The sequence below is a fragment of the Talaromyces proteolyticus genome, assembly GCF_021365285.1.
Source record: "Talaromyces proteolyticus strain PMI_201 chromosome Unknown BGW36scaffold_11, whole genome shotgun sequence".
Taxonomy (NCBI): Eukaryota; Fungi; Ascomycota; class Eurotiomycetes; order Eurotiales; family Trichocomaceae; genus Talaromyces; species Talaromyces proteolyticus.
This window is the reverse complement of record NW_025764287.1, coordinates 242,170-268,038: the sequence shown is the minus strand read 5'-3', so window position 1 is coordinate 268,038 and position 25,869 is coordinate 242,170. Positions and strand designations below refer to the sequence as shown.

The 25,869-nt window shown below is 43.8% G+C and overlaps 12 protein-coding genes across 12 annotated transcripts; 8 read left to right on the top strand and 4 right to left on the bottom strand.

The window, feature by feature from the left end:
* Positions 1 to 44: 44 nt before the first annotated feature.
* Positions 45 to 2,552, top strand: BGW36DRAFT_400040 (uncharacterized protein; the record flags this gene model as incomplete). The annotated part of the gene is made up of 6 exons (XM_046218593.1): positions 45 to 220; positions 279 to 495; positions 551 to 750; positions 810 to 1,070; positions 1,124 to 1,482; positions 1,534 to 2,552. The coding sequence occupies 6 exons, from the start codon at positions 45 to 47 to the stop codon at positions 2,550 to 2,552; spliced, it is 2,232 nt and encodes a 743-aa protein (XP_046067871.1).
* Positions 2,553 to 4,594: 2,042 nt separating this feature from the next.
* BGW36DRAFT_303446 (uncharacterized protein) lies at positions 4,595 to 6,628 on the top strand (the record flags this gene model as incomplete). The annotated part of the gene is made up of 1 exon (XM_046211881.1): positions 4,595 to 6,628. One exon carries the CDS (start codon positions 4,595 to 4,597, stop codon positions 6,626 to 6,628), a length of 2,034 nt encoding a protein of 677 aa, XP_046067870.1.
* Positions 6,629 to 9,736: 3,108 nt separating this feature from the next.
* On the top strand, positions 9,737 to 10,075 carry BGW36DRAFT_272512 (ankyrin repeat-containing domain protein; the record flags this gene model as incomplete). Its single annotated transcript, XM_046210159.1, has 1 exon — positions 9,737 to 10,075. A coding segment is annotated over one exon (339 nt), but the record flags the coding sequence as incomplete, so codon positions are not given.
* A 1,457-nt stretch (positions 10,076 to 11,532) lies between these two features.
* BGW36DRAFT_362901 (uncharacterized protein) lies at positions 11,533 to 12,066 on the top strand (the record flags this gene model as incomplete). The annotated part of the gene is made up of 1 exon (XM_046214415.1): positions 11,533 to 12,066. One exon carries the CDS (start codon positions 11,533 to 11,535, stop codon positions 12,064 to 12,066), a length of 534 nt encoding a protein of 177 aa, XP_046067868.1.
* A 311-nt stretch (positions 12,067 to 12,377) lies between these two features.
* On the bottom strand, positions 12,378 to 13,148 carry BGW36DRAFT_386522 (uncharacterized protein). Its single transcript, XM_046217013.1, has one exon. The coding sequence runs from the start codon at positions 13,075 to 13,077 to the stop codon at positions 12,643 to 12,645; it is 435 nt and encodes a 144-aa protein (XP_046067867.1). The 5' UTR covers positions 13,078 to 13,148; the 3' UTR covers positions 12,378 to 12,642.
* A 1,899-nt stretch (positions 13,149 to 15,047) lies between these two features.
* Positions 15,048 to 15,959, top strand: BGW36DRAFT_303951 (uncharacterized protein; the record flags this gene model as incomplete). Its single annotated transcript, XM_046211928.1, has 1 exon — positions 15,048 to 15,959. The coding sequence occupies one exon, from the start codon at positions 15,048 to 15,050 to the stop codon at positions 15,957 to 15,959; it is 912 nt and encodes a 303-aa protein (XP_046067866.1).
* Positions 15,960 to 16,307: 348 nt separating this feature from the next.
* On the bottom strand, positions 16,308 to 18,199 carry BGW36DRAFT_386520 (uncharacterized protein). Its single transcript, XM_046217012.1, has 4 exons — positions 17,906 to 18,199; positions 17,162 to 17,850; positions 16,993 to 17,105; positions 16,308 to 16,933 (listed from the first exon to the last, which is right to left on the bottom strand). The coding sequence occupies exons 1-4, from the start codon at positions 18,125 to 18,127 to the stop codon at positions 16,500 to 16,502; spliced, it is 1,458 nt and encodes a 485-aa protein (XP_046067865.1). The 5' UTR covers positions 18,128 to 18,199; the 3' UTR covers positions 16,308 to 16,499.
* A 627-nt stretch (positions 18,200 to 18,826) lies between these two features.
* On the bottom strand, positions 18,827 to 19,526 carry BGW36DRAFT_400037 (uncharacterized protein; the record flags this gene model as incomplete). Its single annotated transcript, XM_046218592.1, has 2 exons — positions 18,827 to 18,943; positions 18,981 to 19,526. 2 exons carry the CDS (start codon positions 19,524 to 19,526, stop codon positions 18,827 to 18,829), a joined length of 663 nt encoding a protein of 220 aa, XP_046067864.1.
* Positions 19,527 to 20,331: 805 nt separating this feature from the next.
* BGW36DRAFT_39134 (uncharacterized protein) lies at positions 20,332 to 21,106 on the top strand. Its single transcript, XM_046217587.1, has 4 exons — positions 20,332 to 20,382; positions 20,439 to 20,485; positions 20,549 to 20,732; positions 20,784 to 21,106. Exons 3-4 carry the CDS (start codon positions 20,652 to 20,654, stop codon positions 21,033 to 21,035), a joined length of 333 nt encoding a protein of 110 aa, XP_046067863.1. The 5' UTR covers positions 20,332 to 20,382; positions 20,439 to 20,485; positions 20,549 to 20,651; the 3' UTR covers positions 21,036 to 21,106.
* Positions 21,056 to 21,822, bottom strand: BGW36DRAFT_362896 (uncharacterized protein; the record flags this gene model as incomplete). The annotated part of the gene is made up of 2 exons (XM_046214414.1): positions 21,056 to 21,234; positions 21,288 to 21,822. 2 exons carry the CDS (start codon positions 21,820 to 21,822, stop codon positions 21,056 to 21,058), a joined length of 714 nt encoding a protein of 237 aa, XP_046067862.1.
* An 837-nt stretch (positions 21,823 to 22,659) lies between these two features.
* BGW36DRAFT_431108 (uncharacterized protein) lies at positions 22,660 to 24,211 on the top strand (the record flags this gene model as incomplete). Its single annotated transcript, XM_046220932.1, has 4 exons — positions 22,660 to 22,728; positions 22,783 to 23,010; positions 23,775 to 23,848; positions 23,896 to 24,211. The coding sequence occupies 4 exons, from the start codon at positions 22,660 to 22,662 to the stop codon at positions 24,209 to 24,211; spliced, it is 687 nt and encodes a 228-aa protein (XP_046067861.1).
* Positions 24,212 to 24,971: 760 nt separating this feature from the next.
* On the top strand, positions 24,972 to 25,372 carry BGW36DRAFT_362894 (uncharacterized protein; the record flags this gene model as incomplete). The annotated part of the gene is made up of 2 exons (XM_046214413.1): positions 24,972 to 25,100; positions 25,148 to 25,372. The coding sequence occupies 2 exons, from the start codon at positions 24,972 to 24,974 to the stop codon at positions 25,370 to 25,372; spliced, it is 354 nt and encodes a 117-aa protein (XP_046067860.1).
* Positions 25,373 to 25,869: the final 497 nt, after the last annotated feature.

Genomic DNA, 25,869 nt, shown 5'->3' with positions numbered 1-25,869 from the left:
CTCTATTCCCAGCAGTTCCCTGCCTGCCAAATATTACACGCACGATGCCTTTCCTAGGTCTCGCTCGAAAGAAAACCGCACAGCGGAAGACAGAGCACGGTGGAAAGAACTATCTGTTATATCTTCAGCGTCGAAGAGAACATGAAAAGCAACGGACGCAGCCGTTATTCAGCCGGCACACCAATATCCAGGCAGCTTCGGTGCGTGGCAAGTTAACGAGGTATTGCTCCTTGACAGACTCCGGGTGGCTAGGCAACCTCTCATACTGATTATTCCAGGTTCTGTGAAGAGTATTCAATCCATGATGTTAACGACTTTCTGCAGCACCTGACCATTGGAGATGTCAAGACCTGGTTTGATTGGATCAGAGAGAATTTTCAGGGCTCAATTAAATCCCACCACGCTCTCGGCACCTACTGGAGAACTCTGAAGAGATTACACTATCTAAAGCACGAAAAGGACATGGAGGCATCTATGGAGAGAGAATGCGTGAACGTAGGCTATCTGCCCTTGTCCTCCTTTCGAACACTACCTGATAATAGAAGAGCAGTACTACAATTACACCAGCAGGATGATGGGCTTGCGGAGGCATGCACTACCCAAACCCACAGCAAGCTCGATTGACCTCCTTGAATTTCAGGTGGCCCACCTCGTTCATTGTACGTCAGTATTTCCGGATGAGAAGCAGCGACTCTATGTCACAGTTGCATTAAATCTATCAAGCGTCACGGCCTGCCGGGCGGTTTCACTGTTTGACACCAAGCACTCTGTAAATCCTTTGCCGGACGGCACGCTGCCGGTAGACTCAGCCGGGGGGGGGCCTCGAGCGATTCCGGTTACCCTACAAGGAACAGTAACGCGGAACCAGACCACGCACTGGATAGTGGCTATGCATCAGACAGCTCCGTTGTGACAGATGATGGCTACCTCAGTGGTCAAGCGGTAGCAATTGAGGCTGTTCTTTGGAGACATGTTGAGTTTTATATTCTACGGAACCCGAAGCGGGGTGCTCGCCACGTGCTGGCCGCCATTGTGACGCTTATTCATACAAAGGGGAAAAAGGCCCGCGTGTAAGTGGGCGGACACTACGGTGAAGTATTCAATATCACTAACCCCTACGCAGAAAGAGATTTGTCATACAACATGAAGACAACCTCCTCTTCGATCTGCTATCGCAGCTTTTCGCGTTGGGTCTGGATGACGATATTTTTAAGGCCGACATTAGGGATGAAGCGGATATCTATACAGTACCAATTCCATCCCATCGGAAGGCTCTCCAACTTAAGATCAAGAGAGAAAAATTAGATATCCCCGTCTTCCGGGAGCCGGAGCGGACCGAAGATGGTTACCGAACGTCAGAGAAAACACCCCTCAAGAGAAGCACTTTTGCTCGTTATCTTAAAAGAATTGGACTGATCACTGGTGAGAAAACAGGCCTGACCCAGAAATGGGTACGCCGAGGTGGTATCAACGCAATCAATGGTAATTAATAATCCTCTGTGTCATAATATCGCGGTTAACTGACTCGACCAGAAAACGCTCCACCAGAAGTGCGGGATCAAGTGGCGGATCACGAATCGAACGCCGTCATGTATTATTTGAATGAAATAATCTCCTGTGATACAGCAGCTGCATTTCACCAACGAGCTTCGGACGAGGTGGTGCAGAGAGAGATGCGAAGCGCCACCCTGTTGGCGGACAGGACGGCCCCGATTCGTCTGACGGACGAGCAGTCTAGCAAAATTCAAAACCATCCCGAGGTTCAGAGGCTACGTGCAATCTGCCAGCAATTGACAGAGGAGATCTATCAACAGGGAAACACTGTAAAGGAAGCTAAAGCCACTGGAACTGAACTCAGTCTACAAAAGAAGGAGGCAGATGCAGAGTTAAACCGGACTATTACTGGCCTGCGAGAGAAGGAGCTCAACAAGAATCGGATGAGGTACTTCCGAAATACAGACACCGAAACTTTTAACCAGCAGTACAAAATAGATTCGACTAGCCAGCAAAGAGAAAGCCAATCCCTGACCTCTATCCGATATACCATCCCCGAGCGGGAAGAGAGTGTTCGTTTACTTTGTTATTCCATATCTGTGCAGACAGAGGATGAGATTCATAGTCGTCGATTGAAGTTCATTCGTCTCATGGTCCGTTGGCAAAAGCGCCAGGAAGCACCTCGCCGAGGAAGGCAAATGGTCACCATGTCTCAGCCTCCTCCTTCTCCTCCTCCACCTCTATCTCTGGCAATGCAACCAGACAACATCCCGCTGAAATTCCATCCGCTGCAATGTCCATTTTGTTTATCAAACCCCGGTCTCCCTCCTGGTCAGCGGGCAAAGAAAAAATCGAAGACGAACAAACTTTGGGACCATGTCGAGAACCGTCACCGTAAAGAACTCGCGGCTTTTGAGTCTGGTAACCGGGCTTGTGGATTGTGTTTCCTAAGTGAAGTTGTGTTCAAGCCTTCTAGTGTATCTGATTTCAAGCGTCATACAGGCGATATCCATTCAATCCCGCTTCGGCCACTCCGCTTGCCCTTACAAGGACTGTGAATGACAGAATCGAAACTTTTCTTACTGTATCTTTTCCCACTTTCCTATTAACCCTACACAATGTCAAGACACTCCTATATTGCTCTGTTCTATATCTTGATTAATTCAATTGCTACAGTCAAGTATCTGAATTCTTCTGATTATGTATATATTTGCAAGTATCCACTAAAGCACATTAATCACATCATGATAGCACTATGCCTGTTAGAAATTGTAAGGTATGAAAGCCACTGCTTTTTGAGTTCTGCAAGGTCTTCTAGTGCATGCCACACATGAGGTCTGTCGTTTGGAAAGAAGCGCCTCTCGCCCTTGCGAACTTTCTCGACAAGACCATCGTAACGATTGGTGAAAAAATGCTTGATTAATCATCTGCTTCCAATCTCCGCGTGATCTTCTGTAGCATATAGAATACTACCAAAAGCTAGTGATGACCATTTTAAACATTATAGAGACTGTGCAAGGATTAGAGCAAGCTAGTAATGAACGTTTCAAACACTATAGAGACCGTGCAGGGATTAGAGTAAGCTAATAATGAACATTTTAAACACTATGGAGCCTGTGCAGGGATTAGTGTAAGCTAATAATGAACATTTCAAACACTGTGGAGCCTGTGCAGGGATTAGAGTAAGCTAATAATGAACATTTTAAACACTATGGAGGCTGTGCAGGGATTAAAACAAGCTAGTAATGAACATTTTAAACACTATGGAGCCTGTGCAGGGATTAGAGTAAGCTAATAATGAACATTTTAAACACTGTGGAGCCTGTGCAGGGATTAGAGTAAGCTAATAATGAACATTTTAAACACTATGGAGCCTGTGCAGGGATTAGTGTAAGCTAATAATGAACATTTCAAACACTGTGGAGCCTGTGCAGGGATTAGAGTAAGCTAATAATGAACATTTTAAACACTGTGGAGACCTTGCAGGGATTAAAACAAGCTAGTAATAAACATTTTAAACACTATACAGACTATACAGAGGTTAGAGCAAGTGACAGGGGTTGCCAGTTCTTATATCTAGAAGGTGCATAACTTAATTACAAAGACTTTAAATGATAATACAGAAGCACTTTGTGATTATTTAATGGATATAAGAGAAACCTACAGTGTTATAAAAATACTTATGTCCTTTATAGGTATGCTGTGTAAACTGGATCTATAAGGGATTGGCAGTATTTATCCCGCCCCTGCATGGTCTCCACAGTGCTTAACCATTCCTTGTTACCATACCTCCACAAATCGAGCCGGTCATTCGCCGATCGCACTTCTTGAGGGGCGCTGCCACACCTTGAGAGAGGCGAGTAGAAGTGCGAACGCGGTTACAGCAGATGCAAACTTCGTTTCTGATTATTGTTTCTGACTTTCCAGTATAAATCCTACATTTTTCTATGCTTATACTGTTTGATATCTCTTCTTGAAGGAATCATGTGCATTCTCAGCTTATAATTATCGTATATTAGTGGCTTTTAAGGTGATGTAAACTATTTTGCTTTAAAAGGATAGTGTATCTTAATAGACATTAGAAAAGGAATGTAGAGGACTTTGGCTTCCTGAAGAGCTTCAGCCTTTATTAAGATGCTGAAGTAGAATATACACTTTAGCTAGAATAGCCCCACTGTTGCATCGTTCTGAATCCGGTACGATGGGTTTGGCGCCTGGGGATTACACTGATCTTGAAAAGCATAACATTATGGACGCAATACGGTACCTTATTGCTGTAGAAACTGTTTCTCTTGGCTGGCAGTCATGCTGGCAGAGCAAGCATAGTTATACTGATGCGGCGATCACACATTGTACTGGCCTTGGAACGATTTTGGGTCTACTCAGCCGTAAATATGGTGCAACATGACTTAAGGGCTAAGCCAAATTACATTTAAATAATATAGGCCACTAATAATGAAGAACCAGTCGGGAAATATATACAAATCCTCTCGAACTCTGTAATTGAAGAAGTAGAGACCGTTTTCGATTGAAAAACTGTGAACAGTGTTTGCTGAACAAGCCAGGGTTCTCTTTGGGCAGTTCAATTGCTTCGATCAACATGCCTTTCCCATTCAGTGAACTGTGTGTCCTTTTCAATGCTCTTGATCAAGCCCGAGAGAGAAAAACTTCTGCGCATCTAGAATCAATTAATATCAACAATGAAATCACCACGGACTGGTTTAAGAGGAATAGGGAAATGATTCCACAAATAGGCTCAGAAGCAGTTAGCTTTCTATCATGCCTTTTGCCAGAACGCAGAGTAGATCGGGTATTCGATCTGCGTGAAAGGAGACTTGCGAAGCTCATCCAAGAAGCTCAATGTCTTGGAAATACTAGATTCCAGGACTTACAAGCGTGGAAGACAGCGGAAGGCCCCGATTTTGCATCCTGCGTCGAAAACATCATGATAGCAACTGATGCAGCTCCCAGGTCCGGTCCAAGTGTTACTCTAGAAGAGATAGACCAGACCCTAGACCAAATTGCAGGGTATTCATCCTTTTCCTCCGCTCATTTAAGCGCGAGCATCAATGGTAAGGAAACACGGTCAGCTCAGAAATATCAAAGGCTTGTAAGTATCTTTCGGCGACTGCATAGTTCCGAGGCAAAGTGGATGGTTCGGATGATATTGAAGAATTATAATCCCATTCCAGAAAGACAGGCGATACTCCAGTTCCACTTTCTGTTGCCTGATATTCTCAGAGTGCAAAAATCTCTTGAAGCGGCAGTCAAGGTTTTGAGTATACCTATGATCCGGTCATTGCCGGTCCAACCCTCAAAAAGAGATACCCACCAACTCCGACAGTCTAAGATTTCTAATCTTCTGCCCGAGGCTGGAATCATGGTTGAGCGTCCGGAATATCAAAAAGCAAGAAGCATCAGTCATTGTTGTAAATTAGCGGGTTCAAGGCTGTTAAGCATTGAGCGCAAATATGACGGTGAATATTGCCAAGTCCATATTGACCGGAGCAGGGGACAAGATTGTATCAAAATTTTCTCGAAGAGTGGAAGGGATTCAACGGACGACCGAATAGGCCTCCATAAAGCGCTGCGACAGAGCCTCAAACTCGATTCCGCAGATTGTTCATTCAAGGAACGGTGTATTGTGGAAGGAGAATTGCTGGTTTGGAATGATACTGACCAGAAGATTGCACCATTCCACCGGATTCGCAACCATGTGACACGAGGAGGATATTTCCTTGGTACGGCCAGAGATCTACCAGCCCGGGACGATGAACATCTGATGATCATGTTTTACGATATTCTACTCCTCGATCACATAGTCTGTATGTATGAACCGGACATACAGCGACGCCAAAGACTCCAGTCCCTGGTTCACTGCATCGCTGGACGAGCTGATATCGGAAATCGCCACCGAATAGACTTTTCATTCCTAACGGCGGAGAAAAGACTCCAGCAAATACTTGCACGAGCGATCACACAGCGATGGGAGGGTCTCGTACTGAAGGGTTGTTATGACTCTTACCTCCCATTGTACAGGACTTTTAGGCCCATCAAGTTGAAGAAAGACTATATTCCTGGTCTCGGCGATTCGATTGACTTTGCCGTGGTTGGTGGCTGGCGAGATGCTACGGATGAGCAGGCACTTGGGATCGGGTCCCTACGGTGGACATCCTTCTATATCGCCTGTCTAGACAATAAGGAGGAAGTCTATGGATTTAAAGCGAAACCGAAGTTCCGCTCCATTGACATAGTGGACAGGCATGGCATCTCAAAACACAACTTGGTCTTTCTTAACCGTCGAGGTTATCTTGAGCTTGAGACGTTTACCACCTCCCTACCTCAGATGGACGTCAACATGGGCGAACTCCAACGATCTGAGGGGCCAGAGATATTTAGGCATCCATTTATCGTCGAGGTGATCGGTGCAGGATTCGACAAGCCGCCAAATGCGAGTTACCTTGCTCTGCGATTTCCCAGGATCCAGAAAATTCATGACGACCGAACATTCACCGATGTTGTCGGTTATAACGAGCTTCAGACTCTTGCGAAGCAGGCTATCGATGTACCTGATGACGAGAGTGACGAAGAGGAAATTTGGACCCGGAAATTGCAACCATCAGCATTCACGTAACGATGGTTTATCGCGTCTATATATACGAAATATCCTAAATAAGAAACAAGCAAGGAAGTCGGCAGGCTGCGAGTGGCGACCCGCTTAGCCTTGCTGCTGTTAATTATATTGGGACAAAGGCGTTCGGAGGTCGCGTGTTGCTTATGTCTCTCTTTATTTTATTTCTCCATATACACTCTTGACATTGTTTAAAAGCTCTTTATTACCGCATGTAAAGCTAACTAGTTAATCCCTACAGGGGTCCAAACTGTGTTTAGGGCGCTAGCTGCTACATAGCCCCACATTTTTAAAGATATAACATAGACAATAAATATCCAAGTCTTCATAATATTAAAAAATAAGCGAGATAAGCACCCGATTATTTAATACCATAAAGCGTAATAGTGATGTAAAGACCCTATGTAACATATAGTAACAGTAAACTTTTGAACTATGGCAGCATGGTAACAAAGAATGGTTACACACTGTAGAGACCATGTAGGGATTAATCAACATTATAATACGTGGTAACATTGTACTTTAAACACTATGGAGACCATGCAACCATGCAGGGATTAGTCAACATTGGTAATGCGTGGTAAAAATGAACTTAAAATAATGAGGACACCCTTTATAACACATGGTAACAACTTTTGAACACTGTGGAGGCATGGTAACAAAGAATATTTAAACACTGTGGAGACCGTGCAGGGATTAATCAACATTATAATAGGGGGTAACATTTCACGTCACAGTATTTACTAACTTCATGGAGTTCCTATAAGATCCCTAGAGTGTTTAAAAATTTGCTATTTGCTTGCCCCACCATTAGACGAATTTCTTCTCTATATTTTAAGCACTTTAAAGATACTATATCCTGACAATAAACAAGCTAGCGATAATTTTCAAATGCCATTAATATTATGCATTTTCACAATTATGCAGACACTATGGATCTATTTTTTGGAAGCGGGATACTGCCAATCCCAAAGTGCTTCTGTATTATCATTTAAAGTCTTTGTAATTAAGCCGTGTACCTTCTAGACAAAAGAACTGGCAACTTCTGAACACTTGTACATATAGTCTCCATAGTATTTAAAATCTTCATTACTAGCTTGCTCTAATCCCTGCAAGCCACAGTGTTCAAAATATTCACTACTAGCTTTATGTCGGGCTTTTTACGCGTTAGAACAAATTAAGTTTAGTGGCAAATTCGATTGGATTGAGATACAAGCGTGAGGTGCAAAGAACTCATCTATCTAGACGTATTTATATGCGAATTTACACTAATGTTTGTCATCAGGGGTAAGGTATTGAAAATTGAGTAATGTCGATTTTCGGCATGGCGTTTTGGTGCTATTGATCGTAAATTTTGGGTGTTTCTAATCCTTTCCCAATGTGCTTAGTGCCAAATATTCCGACACTTTATCTTAGTCCCTACACTGTCTCCACAGTGTTTAAAAAGTTCACTACTAGCTTACTCTAATCCCTGCAAGAGCTCCATAGTGTTCAAAATCTTCAATACTTGCTTTATCTTAATCCCTGTACAGTCTCCACAGTGTTTAAAGATTACATTTCTAGTTTGCTGAAATATATAGTTGATTCCACCAGTATAAATAAAGATGTTTATATTGTATTAACAACCAACAAGCAGATAATGAATATTTGCTTATCCCACTGCCAAGGTAGATTATATGTCCTTTGCATGGGCTCTAAGGAGACACGGCATATATAGGAAATTTACAAGTAGACTAGTGATAGTTGGCCTTTCGGCTTAGCCGCCGGGCGTTACTAAATTGTGTGTGTGTGTGTGTGTGTATGTACATACGTATACGCATAATGTATAATTTATTATTTAAACACCGTGGGCTTTCTCTATGGATCCTGAAAACTATGTATTATCATATAATAGCATTAGTTGAATAGTTATTTCACTTTGAATATAGTTATTAAAAGTGCTATTGCATTGTGTCTCAACCAGCACTCTCTAGTTTTAAACACATCTTTAAACAAACAGGTTATCCAGTGTTTTGCACAATCAGCTTGACAATCTCAGATTATTCCTCATTTGAACGGTTAGAAAAATCACTCATAGCCAATAGAAAAATATTATTCTGTGATGAGAAAGACGTTTAGTTACCGGCGCTCCACCTTTTCATCAACGCAAAATGATTGATTTTGTCAGGCTGAATGTGCAAACCCAAGAGACACGTTTGTAGAGATAGCTTTCTCCATCTTATTTATCCCAAGTCACAGTATGAGTGCACAGCAAAGACTACTGTCCCACTTTATACACTTTTTAAATAATATTAATAAATAGAGTGGCTATGTCTATATGTGTTACACTACCACCATGCTTAAGTAATGAGAGCACAGGAGGCGCTTATATTGTGGCGCAAGGTTTAATTGGCCTTTTAGAGCTGAAATGTTTCATCTTCTTGTAAGAACTATCATTTAACTTAGAAATATACATATCAATTGGATAAGGCAACAGAAGCTAATGTGAGAAAATCTACTTTGCATTTAAGGGGCATATGTACCCATAAAAGTCTCTCACCTTTAAAAATCTATATACCAAATATATAGGACACGCGAGCAGTTTCTCTTTCTATGATTTCAGCATGGAGATCAAAGAAATACCGTCGCTAAACCGCCTTCCTATTGAATTGGGGAACAAGCATCCTCACTATCGGTCACTGTTATGTGATCTCGTCCACACGCGTGTCACTGAACAGCAACAGATAGAGGGCCGTCGTTCTCTAATCCATATAGCTACCCAGAATGGATGTACAGAGATTGTACAGATGGTCATTGACCAAGATCTGCAATCCGTCAGAAAAACAGACAGTTGGAATCTGACACCTCTCTACTTGGCGGCGGCAAATGGCAAAAATAAGACCATGGAGACACTGTTAAATTTCAAGCCAGAAATTGATGCAAAAGACTGCGATGGGAATTCAGCTCTTCACCTTGCTGTCCAATATAACTTGTGTCAAGATTTTATTAGGCGCTGGTGCGAATATCAATTCTCTTGATTGTCACAAGCGATCGGCACTCATGCTGGCCGCCGGATTAACCTTTGAGACAACACGTCTTCTTCTTGAACAAGGAGCCGATGCTACCCTAACTGATGAGCGTGGAGACACAGTACTACACCATGCTGTTTCATGGAAAATTCGTCCGAACCCAGAGATCATGATATTGCTTGTTGATTACAGAGCAGATCCCAATGCTCGGAATATAGTGGGGCAAACACCACTATACGACGCAGTAGAAAGGAAAAGTCGAAAACTTGTTAAGGCTTTATTGAAACTTGGAAGCGATACAAACGCGAAAGACAGTAATGGCGACACGGTGCTACACGTTGCTGCTGCACAGGCTGATACAGCCATGATAGACCTGCTGCTCAAAAACAGTGCCGACATCACGGCTGTCTCAGATCTCGATTGGACTCCTCTTCATTACGCAAATGGACGGAAAACGGTTATGAAATTCTTGATTAAGGAAGCGAAAGTCGACTTTAAATTCAGGGATAACGAATCAAGGACGGCTTTCGAGGTACCACGTATGCGTTTTGAAGATACACTTGATGTTTTGCGGTCAGGTGGGATCGATGAGCAGAAAATCCAAGATTTTCTGGGGACCATTTATGCTCCTGGTTGCCAAATGGAGCGTTCTGAAGTACGGCAATCGAAAAGGAGAAAGTTATTCCACGACGCTTCCTGGGGTATCTCCACGGACATCTTTTGAGCTATTGCTGCCAAGATTGTAAATTACACCCCAGCAGCTTGCAAGTGCGGCTTCACACAGTTTGCAACTCTAAGCCTCTCAGTTAGACATTAAACCTTAACAATCTTATTTATAGTATAACTCAGCGCTTGGTGAAAAGAGATTTGCCATATTTCTAGGCCAATATCCTGTAGATCTCCGAACTCAAGAAAAAAATTACGCCATGCCCAGTCGTGTCTCAAGCAGTGCCGTTTGATGGCCCAAAAATCGACGAAAACTTCCTCGACGCCAAGAATGCAATTTTCAGAGTCAGATATCTATGGAAATGAGGAGATCTTATGGCTATGAGACCATCTTTACCTCAGAGGTCACGCATCACCATTGACCCCCTTGTCTCGCCAGTGCCAACGGATTCTATCGATTTCTTGGCAGCCGAAGTAATGAACATTTTAAACACTATAGAGACTATGCATGGATTAGAATAAGCTAGTAATGAATATTTTAAACACTATAGAGACTATACAAAGATTAGAACAAGCTAATAATGACTAATTTAAACACTGTGGAGACTGTATAGAGACTAAGATAAAGCTAGTAATGAACATTTTAAACACTGTGGAGACTGTGCAGGGATTAGAGTAAGCTGATAATGAACATTTTAAACACTTGTAGAGACTGTGTAGAGACTAAGATAAAGCTAATAGTAAACATTTTAAATTGATATCGTGTAGTAGGAACTCTGCCAGGGATCATTTAATATTGCATCGCGAGCTAACAATGATTTTAAACACTGTGGAGACTCTGCATGAATTATGATCTCGTAGCGAAGAATGGCAGGTCTTCAGCTCCACATTATATGTGCTGAGATCGCCGAACGACATCCGGTGAATCAGAAGGTCAATGTGATGGAAACTTTCCCCACGGGGCGGAGGTCATTAGAGCTCGAAAGCTTAGGTTTATCAGTGGGTCTTTTTCAGTAACTTAATCAATTTTCAAAAGGGTATTAAATACGTAAGATCGGCTATGCTAGAATAGCTTATGCAATAAGAGCAGAATATTTCTCCAGATTTCAATCCATATTGTCATAATCTGGAAAATATTGGGCTAATTGGAAGAGCGCTTCATTGCTTGTTTTATTCGACCCCGTACCCCATCGGCCCAATCTAGATTTACTGGTCTGTTGATTGCATTTCGTAATGACCCTTTCCCATATCTCTACTCAGGATTTGCAAAGAGAGGTGAGAAAGTATTCCCACGGTGTATATCCGAAAGACGTCGAAATCCAGCGGCAATGGCTACCACAAGGTATCAGCGAGAGCTACACCCGACGGGTTAGTATACGAGCAGAGAGAGATCCCGATCTCATTTTCGATGTATACTTCGACGGCAGCTTCCATTCTCAACATCATGATATGATTGAAGCATACAAGGAAATTGCAGAAAACCTTCCGAAGCTATCTTCCCGAATGTCGTTCAAAGAGACTTTCTTGTCCTTCTACAGTCATTACATGGGCGGGATCTGGTCTAAATGGTCAGATCTAACAGTTTTCTTCTTGACATTTTTTGGGGAGCTCAACTGCGCCGATGAATTAACACCGTTGTTGAGCAATTCGGAAGGGCTGGAGTGTGGGTTCCAGCAGGATAGCTGGTCGATTATGGATCGGAATGAGATTGGCGAAGACGCCGAACTCAATAATATCCAACCGGATATAGAGCTAGAACTGGTCTAGATTATTCGTAGCTCTAACCTTATGGACATAAGTGTGATGTGGACTTCCAACCAAGTAGGATATGAAATCCTAGTTAAGTCACGTGCTATTATCCACAGATTTATGCAATATTGTTAAAAATAGATCATTCGTATCTACACAACTGTAGATATACATAATATTAACAGTGTCTAAAATTCTTCCAATTATGCTTATTGTCAATATATATAGGATCTTTAAAGTGTTTAAAATACACCCAAGAACCTAGTCCAATTGCAGAGCGAGTTAGCAACAGCTTCGTGATCTGCGTGATGTGCTCGGATGCGGTCTTCATCAGGTACAACACCTCGAGCTTGGACCCGAACATGTACTCGAGTACCTATCGACTCAGGATCACGAGCTGCCACAGGTGCACGGTCAAGGCGATCAAGTCGAAGGGGTACGTGCACACGGACATCTCCCAGGACATGCAGGTCACCACAGCCTGTTGTACTCCTGTTCACATGGCACCGCAACAGCGACATCAACAACAACAGCTTATTCATCAACATCACCATCCCCACGTACAGCTTTGTGGTCAGCATAAACCACTCGGAGTCAGACACGGACGAGACCACGGAGGTGGACGACTACAAGAACAGGATCTCGTCCACCGTTGAAGCTCTTGTAGGCCGCAGGAACGTGACCGTGTTCTGCAGTACCTGCATGGGCATCGTCACGAAGTCGTTCAAGAACGCGAACCCGTGCTTCCTGTGGCCGATCGTTGTGCCCATGGTAGGACTTACTCACGTGCAGAGCCTGGACTTCTTCATCTTCATTATCTGCACGGACTGCAAGTCGAGGCTCGACCCCAACCTCATGCTCACGTTGATGAACATGAGGACCGTTGACAGGGTGTGTATGAACCTGCCCGGCTGCTCCATCTCGCAGATGTAGTTCGGGACCATGGAGACCGGCCGGGTGAACGCGGTGGTGACCTGCTTGGGCTGCGGGGACTCTTTCATGCTCATGAACGTGCCGGAGAACATTCATACCGATACGATGGAGAGGAAGAACGAGGACATCACGTACTACATCCCGATCAACACGTGGTGCGGCAACTGCTGGCAGTGCGTGAACGAGCACCCGTCGGACCTCAAGACGGTGATCACCGCCACCGAGATTTTGAACGCCATGTTCGACATGATGATCAACGAGAAGAGCTTGTGCATCTGCCAGAGCACCTACATGGCGATGCAGAAGATCCCGTACATTATCATGGAGGAGACCGAGATCAGGGGCCTGGACGTGAAGGCGGTGCCACGCGAGGTCTCGACGACGAAGCTGCACGTCAAACAGACCAAGTACGTGCCGGGCCGCGTGCTGATCGAGATGTACGGCACTCCGTAGATCAAGGCGACTGCTGCTCGTACATATGAATCGGGACGCAGAGCATCCAGAGGTCCCCGTTCCAAGCCGAAGTCGAAAATCCGGATCCCCGCAACAACAGGAGGACCTTCATGATGAACGTGAGCTCGGAGAGCAGCACCGTGTTCTTCTGGAAGGCGGACGGGGAGTTTGGCGGGTTCAGCCAGTGGTACAGGTCGGGCTTCGTCTGCGGCGGCTTCAGATTCGCGACTACAGAGCAGTACATGATGTTCCGGAAGGCCGAGATTTTCAACGACTTCATGGCCATGGAGATCATCGCGAACACGCCCGAGTAACACCCCAACGAGTACCGGAAGATCGGAAGGACGATCACAAATTTTGACGCGGACAAGTGGAACGACTACACCAGACACGAGGTCACAAACGGCAACTTGTACAAGTTCTTGTAGAACAACGACTTGATGCATATGCTCTTAAACGTGTGTGGACGGGTACGGCATGATGTTGATATTCTCCACATAGTTCTCTTTGGTAAAGATTCTTCGTTACCACATGTGATCACTAGTGATCAATCCCTGCACGGTCCCCACAGTGTTTAAGCACGTTTTGCTGCTATTTGTTATAATTGTGATTAATCCCCACAGTGTTCAAAGTTTTTATTACCACATGCGACCACTGGTGATCAATCCCTACACGGTCCCCACAGTGTTTAAGCACATTTGCTACTATTTATTATAATAGTTATTAATCCCCACAGTGTTCAAAAGTCTTTATTACTATATTCAACCACTAGTGATCAATCCCTGCATGGTCTCCACAGTGTTTAAGCACACTTTATTACTATACATTACAATGTTAATTAATTGTCTCCATAGTGTTATAGTGTTAAAATTAATCCACAGTGTTTTAAAAGAGCAGCTGCATTCACACCCTTCATGGATATAGCGTCTAAAATGCATCCACAGTGTTTAAAAAGATCAGCAATATTTATGCAATTTAAAAATATACTACATAAAATAGATCCATAGTATTCAAGGCGACCCACCGGACTCTGTATAGAGTAGATTTAATGGCATAAACATGTTAAATCTATTATATTTTCTATTTTTAAATATTTAATTATATTTAAACATCAATCCTATACTGATCTATTAACTATTCATGATAGGTTCAATCAACAGTATTCCTTAAACTACATATACTATTTCTAATATGAATAAAGAAATAAAACATAGAGAATCTTATTATTTGAAAAGGGTTATCAAAAGTCTATATAAACTTAAAGTTGCTCTTAAATCTTTGATACTATAAGTCACTGATGCCTTACATATAATGTTCCTTTTACTGGCAGCTGGTAATAGCTGGGGAGAACAGCTTCCAGGATCCTCACCAGTAGAAAACTAGGGCCTAGCTCCATACCAATACTGTATCAAAAATGTACTTTCGCTGTGGCTTTCATACCTCTTGTCATGTCTTTTCCGTTTTTATGCCATTTGAATAAAAGACTGGTTTTGAAATTGCGCGGCCTGATCAAATACCAATGCATCTACCCACTGCATAGTCGTTTGAGCTTTATATCATCGTCGTTGTAACCCTTTGCTGATAGCTCACATATACTCCGGATTTAATTCAAAATGTGGTCTCTGTTTGCTATCTGGGTGGTTTTCGTGCATCATATTCTCGCACATATCCAGATGAGTAACCCATATCCCATCCGGAGCCCGTTAGATCCAGAAAATGGTGATAACCGAGATTATTCTTACACCAACCCGCTATCAGCATCAGGGTCGGACTTTCCCTGTAAAGGATATCAGTCCGACCCCTTCCGGCCCACAGCGACGTATGCAGCAGGCGGCCAATATCAATTGTCGCTGCAGGGCTCCGCAACCCACGGAGGAGGCTCCTGCCAACTATCTCTCTCATACGACACCGGAAAGACGTTCACTGTCATCAAATCCATCGAAGGTGGATGTCCGCTGACCTCGACCTATGAGTTCACAATTCCATCCGATGCTCCTTTGGGAAAGGCTTTGTTTGTATGGACTTGGTTCAATAAAATTGGGAACCGTGAAATGTACATGAACTGCGCACAAGTTATTATCGAACAAGGGCCGGCCAACAAGTTTTCACCCCGTAAAGAGCAGCATGCTCGTCAGATGGTCTCATACAGTTCCCGACCGTCAATATTTATTGCCAACGTCCACGGTCCGGGTGAATGCGTGACGATTGCGGGTGATGAAGTGAAATTCCCGGAACCAGGCCCTGATGTTGAGGGCAGTGTCACGGGCGTGGGATATACTTGTTCGGTGGTGGCAAACCCACCTCAGCTTCTCTATGGCGATCTTTCTACTCCCACTTCCACTTATGTCACTAGCATTCAATCTACCATACTTGGGCTGTCAAGTATGAGCACTTCATGTTCAACAAACGGTGCTATCATCTGTGGTGCGACTGGTCAGACATGGTCTGTCTGTAATGATGGAACAGTAACTAGCATGGGATCCGTTGCAGCTGGTACTTCTTGTAAAGATGGGGTTATTAGTTAAATCCTTTGAACATTGTGTATTTTAATTTCTGAGCGGTGGAAGCGTGTTGTGTCCAGTTGAAAAATATATATATTAATTATATTGTTACACTATGTACCGCCGTCATTCAGCTAGCCTTGGCCGCGAACCATTTTTACTTAGCTCGATACGAGTATAAAATTATCAATCCCCTTCAAGTATTTTGAATGTCATCTATTGCATTGGCCTCCTCGGCTTCATCATCTATGTCATCATCAAAGGATGTGCTAAGCTCGTCTTCAAATGATGAAAGCTCTAGATCGGAGGAAATATCCAACGCTGCTCTTGTTAACCAGGGCGGTCATTTAAAAGGTCAGATAAATAGAGTGTTCCTTTATGTAGAGGACCGATAGAGGTACTTTTGTTATGTTCTCTAAATGCAGGTAGAATGATATATTTATACTAATAACCATTCTTGATAAGATCATTACAGTCTCAGTGTCCGACAACCTGTCATTTGTAACTGACTGAACGGAGTATGAATGGCCTTCAACGGTCTGTAATTTTGCACTCCACTTTTCGTTAACTGGTGACAACTGACATATCTAGCTGCTCAGATTCATCCTTTTCTCGTCTTACCAAAACACCAGCTATTGCAAAGGAAGCCTCTCGGTCAACTGTCCATGCTTTCTTCTTTCTAAGCCGCGTCGATAAGACCTTCGTAGCAAATTGCCGAGAAACTTGCAACTCCTCTAACCATCTTTTTGGGATGAGGAATAGATGGTATTTCCTGCCTTTAGCTTCGAAAGTACCAGTTGAAGAATAAGAGCGTATATTCTCTCCAGAATAGGAGACCATCTCGATCAAATACGGATCATCGTCATCGTAGGAAACAATCCAAAGCGCTACGTAATCCTCCAAGGAATTTGCCCTGGAAATCAGCCAAGTTCTTGGCTTATCGGTTGATGCTTCTTCTAAGAATGGTAGAATAGAGGCGAGTGACGGGAAAGCGAATTCTAAACGCGAAAAGTCAGCCACATAGTAATATGTTTTCTCAAGTCATAGCAAGACCAGCCTTCTGGTACTCGGTATATTCTCATCGCGATTAATTCTTGTTCATCACGGTGAGATATGAGATAGTCCTTGTCGTTGGATTTGTATCTCGAGTTGAAACTGTTTTCTTTTATGCTAATTATTGTTAGCGGTTGTATTAACAGGAGAAAAAAAGTCTCTCAAATATATACCGCGCATTAATAAGACTTCGAACCCAGTTTCTCTCCAACTCAACGAGCTTTTGCATACATCTCCGCGCTGCCCATCTCGATGCACATCTTCTATCAATCACGTAGCCTTGTATAAGATATGGCCTTCCTGACGTGATCGTATATGCACGAGAAAAGTCAAAGAGGACGGTGTCATGAAAGTCGTCTGGCAAGCGGAAATGATCTTCCTTGATATCACCGTGTGTTATTCCAATACAATGAAGTGCTGTTAGTCGCTTCAGACGGTCAATAAAGAGAGATTCGTACCATCTCTGCTCTAAGGACGAAAATTTTGCGTTGGCATTCTCTTCCCGTAGGAGCTCCAAGTCCTTGCGCAAGTAAGCAGGAACCGAATTGGAACACACGCACCGTGACTGAAGAGATGGCCGTAGTAACTCAAGAACAAGAACCCTCTCTTTAGAATTGGCGTAACATTTAGGAAAATCAACAAGAGCTCTCTCGTCAGCGGCGCCGTAATATCTAGGAAAATATGCCTTGGCTTCCTCTGAAGCAACTTGATCAATCCTCTCATATGCTCGTTGCTCTAAGATGAATGGATCGTAATCTTGCTTCACTCGATCAAACATCACTCGATCAAACAAGGGATTATTCAAAATTTCAGGAGAAGCTCTGATTACCTCCCTGACCTCTTTGGCTCTGACTGGATGGAACTAATATCGTATGTTCTTAGCATCATCATCATGGCCGGGACTTGTTGATACTCACTTGTTTCACTACGAGCTGTCGCTCGTCTGCTGTGGCTCGCCACACGGATATCGGGTGATACTTATTCGTTCTTATCGACCCCCGTAGTTTAAGAGTGCCGTTTTCATATGGTTTGGGATTTCTCTGATTCACCAACGAAAATGTGGTGTTTGACGATGGGATTGCCGTAAATTCACTTAAAAACTCCTCCAGCCAGGTCTGGTGTGGGTGCTGAGTTTCCATGCCGAAATTGGATAGGGATTCTCCATACGGGTCTCTGATAATCGAAAAAGACAAGAAATATTGGAAGAGAGCAAGAGTGAACAACAAAGTGGGGATGAAGGCCTCCCTTATAACAGGTTAACTCATACGGCTGACTAATTTAGCACTAACCCCAAATAGGACTGACGGTTCCAGCACTAACATTTTTCAGTGTAGAACCACGCGCTTTTTTTTATTTTATTTTTATATTTTTGATTGCAAAAAGGGGTATTTAGTTTTAGGAAATTCGGAGTGATATGTCCTTTTTGAGATGCCTGATCTCCTAGAGTTTAATTCATTCGTACATAAAACACCCTCCAGATTGACAACATCATTATCTTCGACTTCGTCCAGTTTCCCATCCCATGACTTCATGAGGTGATTTGTGATGAGGAGGCGGTTTGTGATGGGGAGGCGATTTGTGATGGGGAGGCGATTTGTGATGAGGAGGCGATTTGTGATGAGGTGATTTGTGACCTCCGCCATGACCGCTAGGATAGTCATCTCTCGACCCCAACCCTTCACAATCTCGCGCTTCCATGACTAGGAGCCATAGGGAAAGTTTCATTGAGAGCTCTGTAGAGTCTGCGGAAGGGTTCCATCGATCAACCGCTACTCTCACCGGTCCGACATGACGATCGAACAAGGCGGGTTCAAAGGACATGTCACTAAGGCTAGTCTCTAAACCAGTAGATACCGTCGATGTAGATTGAATTCGAGTATGCTGAGATGTCCTTTCTGTCCTCTTTGGTCGCGGAGAATGTTTCGGATCTTGCGACAAGATGAAGTGACAATACACTATGAATTCTTCCGTCAAAATAAAACCGAAGGGTACATCGAAACCCAAACAATAATGTTGGAGTTGCTCGAATGGCCGAGCTAGGGATCTTCCTTCCGTGTTTTCGTATCCATGAGGATTATTTCTAATCATAGCTATAGCTGCCCTAACATCCCATCCCAGCTTTGTGTCGCCGCATACAATGGGCCGAAAATTGCCGGACTTGCGTTTCATAGTTGCACCCCAGTCAGGCCGAAGATCGGGGTTTATGGCGCTGATCGCTCCCCCAGGCCCGATGAAAGTGTCATCCGGCAAAGCCTTGGAGACTGGCATGACGATTGCTGTACCGTGGAGTTGGGCTAGACCGGGTTCATCGAATATGCTGTTAAACCGAGTTTCTTCTATCAGCTCAGTGAGAGAATCGGGCGTAATTGGTTCTGCTAATTCCCCCCGAAACTTTCGTTTGAGAGCTAAAAAATCATCCCACATGTCGATCCCCTCTATGGGTTGCCATTGATGCCCGTAGGAGAAAGTGCTTCTTCTCTCAGAAATAGATAAGCTAGGATTTCGTTCCTTCAAGTAAGCTAGGCGAGTGTAATTCATTTTGATACTTTATGTCCGAAACGATTTCAATAGAATGTCTGCTGAGGGGAAATGAGCTAGAACTTCGGGGACTCTGCGTCTTTAATTATACATTTATCACAGAAAAAGTCGGCCTAGGCCAAAAGATGAAATGTGTGCCCGGTGCAACTCAAGTCCCCCCGCTACGAGGGTGCTCTACCGGTGACAAGGCTGTATTCTGCATTGCCCCTACTCAACGGCTGATAAGGTCTGTGCCGAAAGATGAAATGTGTGCCCGGTGCAACCCAAGTCTCTCCGCTACGAGGGTGCTCTACCGGTGACAAGGCTGTATTCTGCATTGCCCCTACTCAACGGCTGATAAGGTCTGTGCAGTACACACAAGTAGGAGGAAAGCACTTATGCATGGTTGCTGAGAGGTTGAGTAGATGGACAGAGATCATAATTTTAAGGTATATAATACTTCATTCAAGGTTGCCAAGGTTGATGTATGTATCATGCCGCAGGCAGCAGACGTCGAGGCACATAGTGTTACTCCCAAGAAATCCAGGGGTAAGACTGAAACGAGAAGCTGCATTTTCATGGTTACTTGTGGGCATATCCCAAAGAAGCCAAGCCCTTTGTTGAAGCAAATCTTGGAGATGTAAATATACGCGTAGGCACCAAGAGTTGTACGCATATCCCGCATAGTCATGGATAATGATTGGCTGGGCCGGTGAATGAGAAAATCCGACCGAACCCGAAGAGGGGACTTCTGCCCCTCTCTCTGCCCGAAGTCATATGGCAGAAACTATTTATCGCTGGGATGAAAATAATTTTCATTACAACCCATATGGATCCCCTGCAATTTGGATGCGTTGACGCCCGATAGTCATCGAAAGTTAGTATGTTTATTGGCCTGTTTCTTTATATCACGACGCCTAATCCACTGATAAGCTAGTTCTGAGCAAACTGCGCAAGGCACCAATCTACCTATCTGCAATGTAAGGATCTCATCCGTTATATGTGTGCTTAAACTGAATGCAAATATTCTAGCGCTCGTCCAGTCGACCCAACCCGCCGCTTATCCGAACAACGTCTTATTCAATTTTTCCACGTTGCAACTCGCATCCTTTATGGCGAAGCATTAAACATCTTGAAGTTTGATCCATGGCCACGAAACTACAAATCGAAGATGTCACAAATGTGGCGGAAAATGACGACAGTCTCAAAGAAAGATATAAACAAGTGGTTAGTTGGATTCAGTTATACGGCTGTTACCGTCTAACAAATGCGACGTAGACAGGTGTCGATGGCAAGATTGAGGAAGTCATACCGAATCCTGCGTCTGTTCGAGGGCCGTTTACATATAAAACTGCAATTATAATTTGGTTGAATAGTAACATCGGAACGGTTAAAGTCTTTTTGGGTGATACGAATGTTGAAACTTGGCAAACTTCACCGGGAGGAGCGCTCAAAGTTATAATGGTGTTTCTCGAACCTGGATATTACTCGTGGTGGACGAATGGAGCGAAAGTGAAATTTATTAGATAAAGTAAGATGTGTTTGGCGTGTCAACTTGTATATAGTCGCATGATATTAGCGCATATTTGATGGGGAATAACAATGTATGGAAGCGTCTCATGTGCGTCCGGCAATGCTATGCCTAACAGGTTCCTATCCTTTCTCGTTGCTTCTAGAATAACATTGGCGCCCATCTCATCAAGCGGAAGAAATGCAGAACGTGAATATCCTGTGGATTGTTAAATTCATGATACCGCCGAGGGCGAAATGAAAGTTGCTTACCTGCCTGACCAGAGGGCATCTGGTAATCTTTTGCGATTACACTAAGGGCAGAAACTTTTATTGTTTGCATCTCCGTTTTAATACGACCTAGAAGAGATATCCGGTCGTCTTTTTTCAAATTAACCACTCGATGTTTTCCAAGAGCCGCGGCGCAAAGGATGACAAATTCAGAACCACAGTCATGTAAAACATCTTGGAGAAATTCGCGATAGAAGTTGGCACTTTTTTCCGTTACTCCATTGAGACTGCCAACAGCTATTTTAGCTTGCTTCTTTCCTTTATCATCAAGTCGTCCTCGTATTTGAATTTGACGAGCTTGCTTTTGAAGACGTATCCAGCAATCATCGACCCGCGACAATCCACCTAAGCCTCTCCTAAGTTGTCGGCGCTCAAGCTCCGCTTCAAGAGAGGTCACCGCATGACGGCTTTGTAAAAGAAGGCCTTCGAGGTCCGAGCTTGCTACATTAGAGTAGTCATTTTCCCAAGAAAAGCTGACGTTTTCTTGTATATGGAGTGTAATGCAAGGATACGTCATGGTATGATTTGAGGGTATTTATCTTCGAGATAAGGTAAATAATAACGGAAAAAGATAGGGAATTATTCCAAAATCAGAAGAAATGCGGGAATATTTCTAAATAAAAGGTGATATTTAGGATTTTCGCGTGATTTCACAGTTTTCTGCGGGAAAACGCGGAAAACTAACAATATCCGCGGCCAATCGTAACATCTTGGCAACCTCACATGCGTCACTAGTGTCGAGGGCCGTGCTTTTGTGTTGGAGCATTTATATTTCTAGACAAGTCCAATCAGAAGAGGCGCTGCGAATCGTATGCAGATTATCGTAGGTTAAAAAGAGATCTTACCAATACTAAACCTTCCAAAGTAGGGGTAGTACTTGCATTAGCTTAAATCTGCCTAGGGAAGCGGCACGACTCGACCATTGCTGAAATAGGCAATATGAAGTTTAACCAGGAGCACGATGTTATAAAGATGTCAGCCTTGTCCCAGGTTCACCGCAATTCAACACAGGCCACCTCCGGTCACCAGTTTCAGGCCATCAATCGGCTCGACTTCGTTACTTCCGCTGGATAATGCACCTAGGCAGGGGAGCATACGATACTACAGGTGTAAAGAAGCCCGGCGCTCCTCCTCCTCCTCCTCCGAGCCGTCGTTAAACACGAACATCAAAACCCTTCAGCCTTGCATTATTTCAATCCGGGCTGCTTAGTTCCATTTCATCGTGACCGTGCATGCTTGCATACCCCGAGACCCTTCAGCGAGCACAGACTATTACACCGTTTTCAGCCTTGTTTGATAATATTAGATGTATGTATTAAACGGCTGGTTGGAAATGAAGCTAATGAGATGTCAGATGACGGCACTCTTTCGATGGTTCCGGAAGTCGAGCTGCAAGCGCCCTGACTCTCTAACTTCTTTCGAAGTGAGTAGCCTTAGATCGGCTTAAAATACTCTTTATTACTAACGATGGAGATAGAAACCCAAGCCACTCTATATTCCTAAAAATCTCGAGTTCGCCTGCGCCAGAAATCCAGAGGAGAAATCCGGTCGTCTTGTGGTCGAGATGATTTGGATAGATGAAATAGACATCGAAAAACTTGAGATCAGAGCCATTGACCAAAGTATCGTTAAAGATGGAAAGATAGGGGTACTCTTCGGTTGTGGTGACCTGGAATTCGAGTTATCTGTTTCACGCGATTATATGGTAGATCGCGGCTTTATTTCGTCAAACAAATGAAAGATTGTCTATATTCTAGATGCTCCAATACGTCGCTTCCACTAAGGCAACTTATAATCAACTAATTCTATGTCCTAGCCACTGACCTTCTGGGATTGTAGCACCCATGAAAAAGTAAAAGTACCAATTGGCTGCTTCGCACTTTAATATTAATCGAAAGTACTAAACCTTAGTCCTGCGGACGTGTGAACTGCGCGAAATTGGTAGTGGTAATTTATAGGCATAACCTGCCTGCAGGACTGCTGGACCAGCTTTTGCTCCTGCATGCTCGCTCCACTTACAGGCTTTGGTTTAGTGACTAGAATCCAAGACCCTGAACACCTCCTATTTCGTGACGGCCGAACCTAACGGATTGACGCAAATGACTGGCTGTATCTGTGTTACAAAAAGGATCTAAGTCTTAGTGATTGACATGTACGCTCGTTCTCACTGGGTCTCGAAAGCTAGACGAATACACTTCAGCTGAGACCGATCACAAATTTAAGCGAACCGATATAGTCCCATGTAGTGGTGACATGGTGGACCAAGAGCCCACGTCAGCTTGCTAACGGATTTCCTTTCTCGGTAGCGGGATAAAGGTTGGACCCAACAGACATAAAAGTCCCAATACCCTTCTATCTCACTAAATCTCGAACAGCGACGCTGAGTTGGCACTATTCCACGAAGCAGGGTTGAAACGGGCAAGCTGAGGATGACCCTGAGGCATTGCATTAAACTGTGTATACATCAAGAAACATACCGACCAAAAAGTACTCAACTCGTCCTGTGAGCACCACATCGATTTTATTCTCCCTGGTAAAAAAATGTGAGTGTATAAGAATAGGAACTGGTTCAATGCGCTGACACCTACAGGCCACCCTCTTCCGCCAACCAGGTAATCAGAAACCAGCAGAGGTCGGAGATTGCAACTCGTCTATACCTCATCGACAGCTGGTTATTGCACGAATATCAGGTTGCTGGGCGTGTTAAAACCTCTATAAAGGCCCCTGACTACCATAAAAAGGGGATAAGCACTCTTGAAAACCTGCTCAAAGAACGTGAAGCCGAACTCACAAAGTTCTACGTGGATGAACTGGAGGCAAACGGCGAGGCCAAGGTTGATTGTTCTGTGGAAAAGCTCCGGCAAAAGGTTTTGCAGATTCGAGATAGAGATCCTTTTGTTGGTTAGGGTTATGATTCGAGCAACGAAGACGAGGCGCCTGAAGTAGAAAATGTTATCAAAAATACCGGCTAAATGATTTGGAAGACCGAAATAGTATAAGATATGTTTCAAGGGATTTCTGTAACCAGTTTAGTAAATTCAAGAATTTTAATCATATGGTTGATGGCGGATTCCTGCAGCGGAGGGGACCTACAGTTCAGCTTCATTTTAATAATAGACAAGCTGTCAGCTGGTGCACAGTCATCCAAGCCTGGAAACTTACAAAACCAGAAATAGCGTCCACAGTGGCACTAGTTAGTTACAGCCAACATGCAGTCACCTGCATATCTAGTTACAACCAATAGGACTATGTATAAAAGGAATTTCTGGTGGGCCTGTGGCGCTCTCCTCATGGGTCCAGGCGCGCCGACCTCGTAGCTGCGATCACTCTCAAGATCAACAGGCTTCTGCGCATTGCTTGGTCTGGTGTTTCACCTCACCTCACCTCATCTCACCTCATCTCATCTCATCTTATCACCCCAAATGTGCTTGGAGAAGTCCGCATACATACCTCGTCTGGATGAGTTGTCCCCGGCTCTTAATATGAAGCTCATCCCAAGGGATACGATGTCTATAAAGATGTCAGCCTTGTCCCAGCTTCACCGCAATTTGGCACAGACCAAATCATAATTACCTAACCAATTCTAAGATCACATTCAGCCAATGAAGCTAATGTACTGTACGTTTTTTCCTACGCTTGGAGATCTCAAGTTAACGATGTAAAGATATGGCTTGTTTTCCAGCGCTTCTGGCATGGCTCCATTGGATGATGAGCTGGGTGTCGCCTAGCTCCACTGAACCGGCATCAATTTGTTGCAAAGATCGGGAGACAGCTACTCAAATGATTTCGCGGCAAGTAAGATCTATAACTTGCATTATTATCACCAGTCTCACATCGCGTAGCTCTACGGAGAACCTCCGATACACTCAGAAAGAATCAAAGTTGTGAAACATATTGCATTTACAAATGGGCCACTGAAAGCGAAAGAGGCTACCAAGATCGAAGTGAGACTGGAGAGAGTGGATGGCTCTACACATGTAAAGACTCTTTCATATGACGACATAAGGAAAATGGAGGGAGGTAAGGAAGCATTGGAGAAATTGAAACATTCTGGCATCCAAATTTAACAAATGATTGAAGAATTTCCTTTCTTCGACTTAACAACGTGCATATCCAACATAGAGAATTTGACAACGTAACGACCTCCTCTCGATCAGTCGTATTCTTGCATGAAAGCAGGGGCTTATCTGGTTCCCCTTCAATTCGGGTAGAGAAGTTTCCGCACTGAGGCAGTAGGTCTTCTTGCTAGTGCTAGTCGCATGCTGCATGAAACTGTAAACGAAATTGGAATAGAGCAGCTGGTAGTCGACATGCTCCGGGAAAAGCATATCAGTTAGAACTGCCAATCTTGCATTAGCGTAAATGAATCGGTTCATACGTCCTGGATTCTATAGGAAGGGTGTCTCATTGCCAACTGTAAGCAGCAGGGTATTGCAACAACCAAACAAGCTAATAATGATCTATATTAGCATATGCATTAGGCTACTTGACTATTGACTAAGAAGTTGGAGCAGCTTAGTAAACAAGGCAAGATATATATCTATAATGCCTTTGGTTGTTGAGG

Coding starts and splice junctions, on each gene's coding strand:
- BGW36DRAFT_386522 (XM_046217013.1), bottom strand. CDS start 13,077: ATGAATGTTCTCCGGCACGTTCATGAGCATGAAAGAGTCCCCGCAGCC.
- BGW36DRAFT_386520 (XM_046217012.1), bottom strand. CDS start 18,127: ATGGAAACTCAGCACCCACACCAGACCTGGCTGGAGGAGTTTTTAAGT. Junction 17,851..17,905: donor GACAGCTCGTAGTGAAACAA/GTGAGTATCAAC, acceptor ATACGATATTAG/TTCCATCCAGTCAGAGCCAA. Junction 16,934..16,992: donor AATATACCGAGTACCAGAAG/GCTGGTCTTGCT, acceptor TTTCGCGTTTAG/AATTCGCTTTCCCGTCACTC.
- BGW36DRAFT_39134 (XM_046217587.1), top strand. CDS start 20,652: ATGGCCACGAAACTACAAATCGAAGATGTCACAAATGTGGCGGAAAAT. Junction 20,733..20,783: donor AAGAAAGATATAAACAAGTG/GTTAGTTGGATT, acceptor AATGCGACGTAG/ACAGGTGTCGATGGCAAGAT.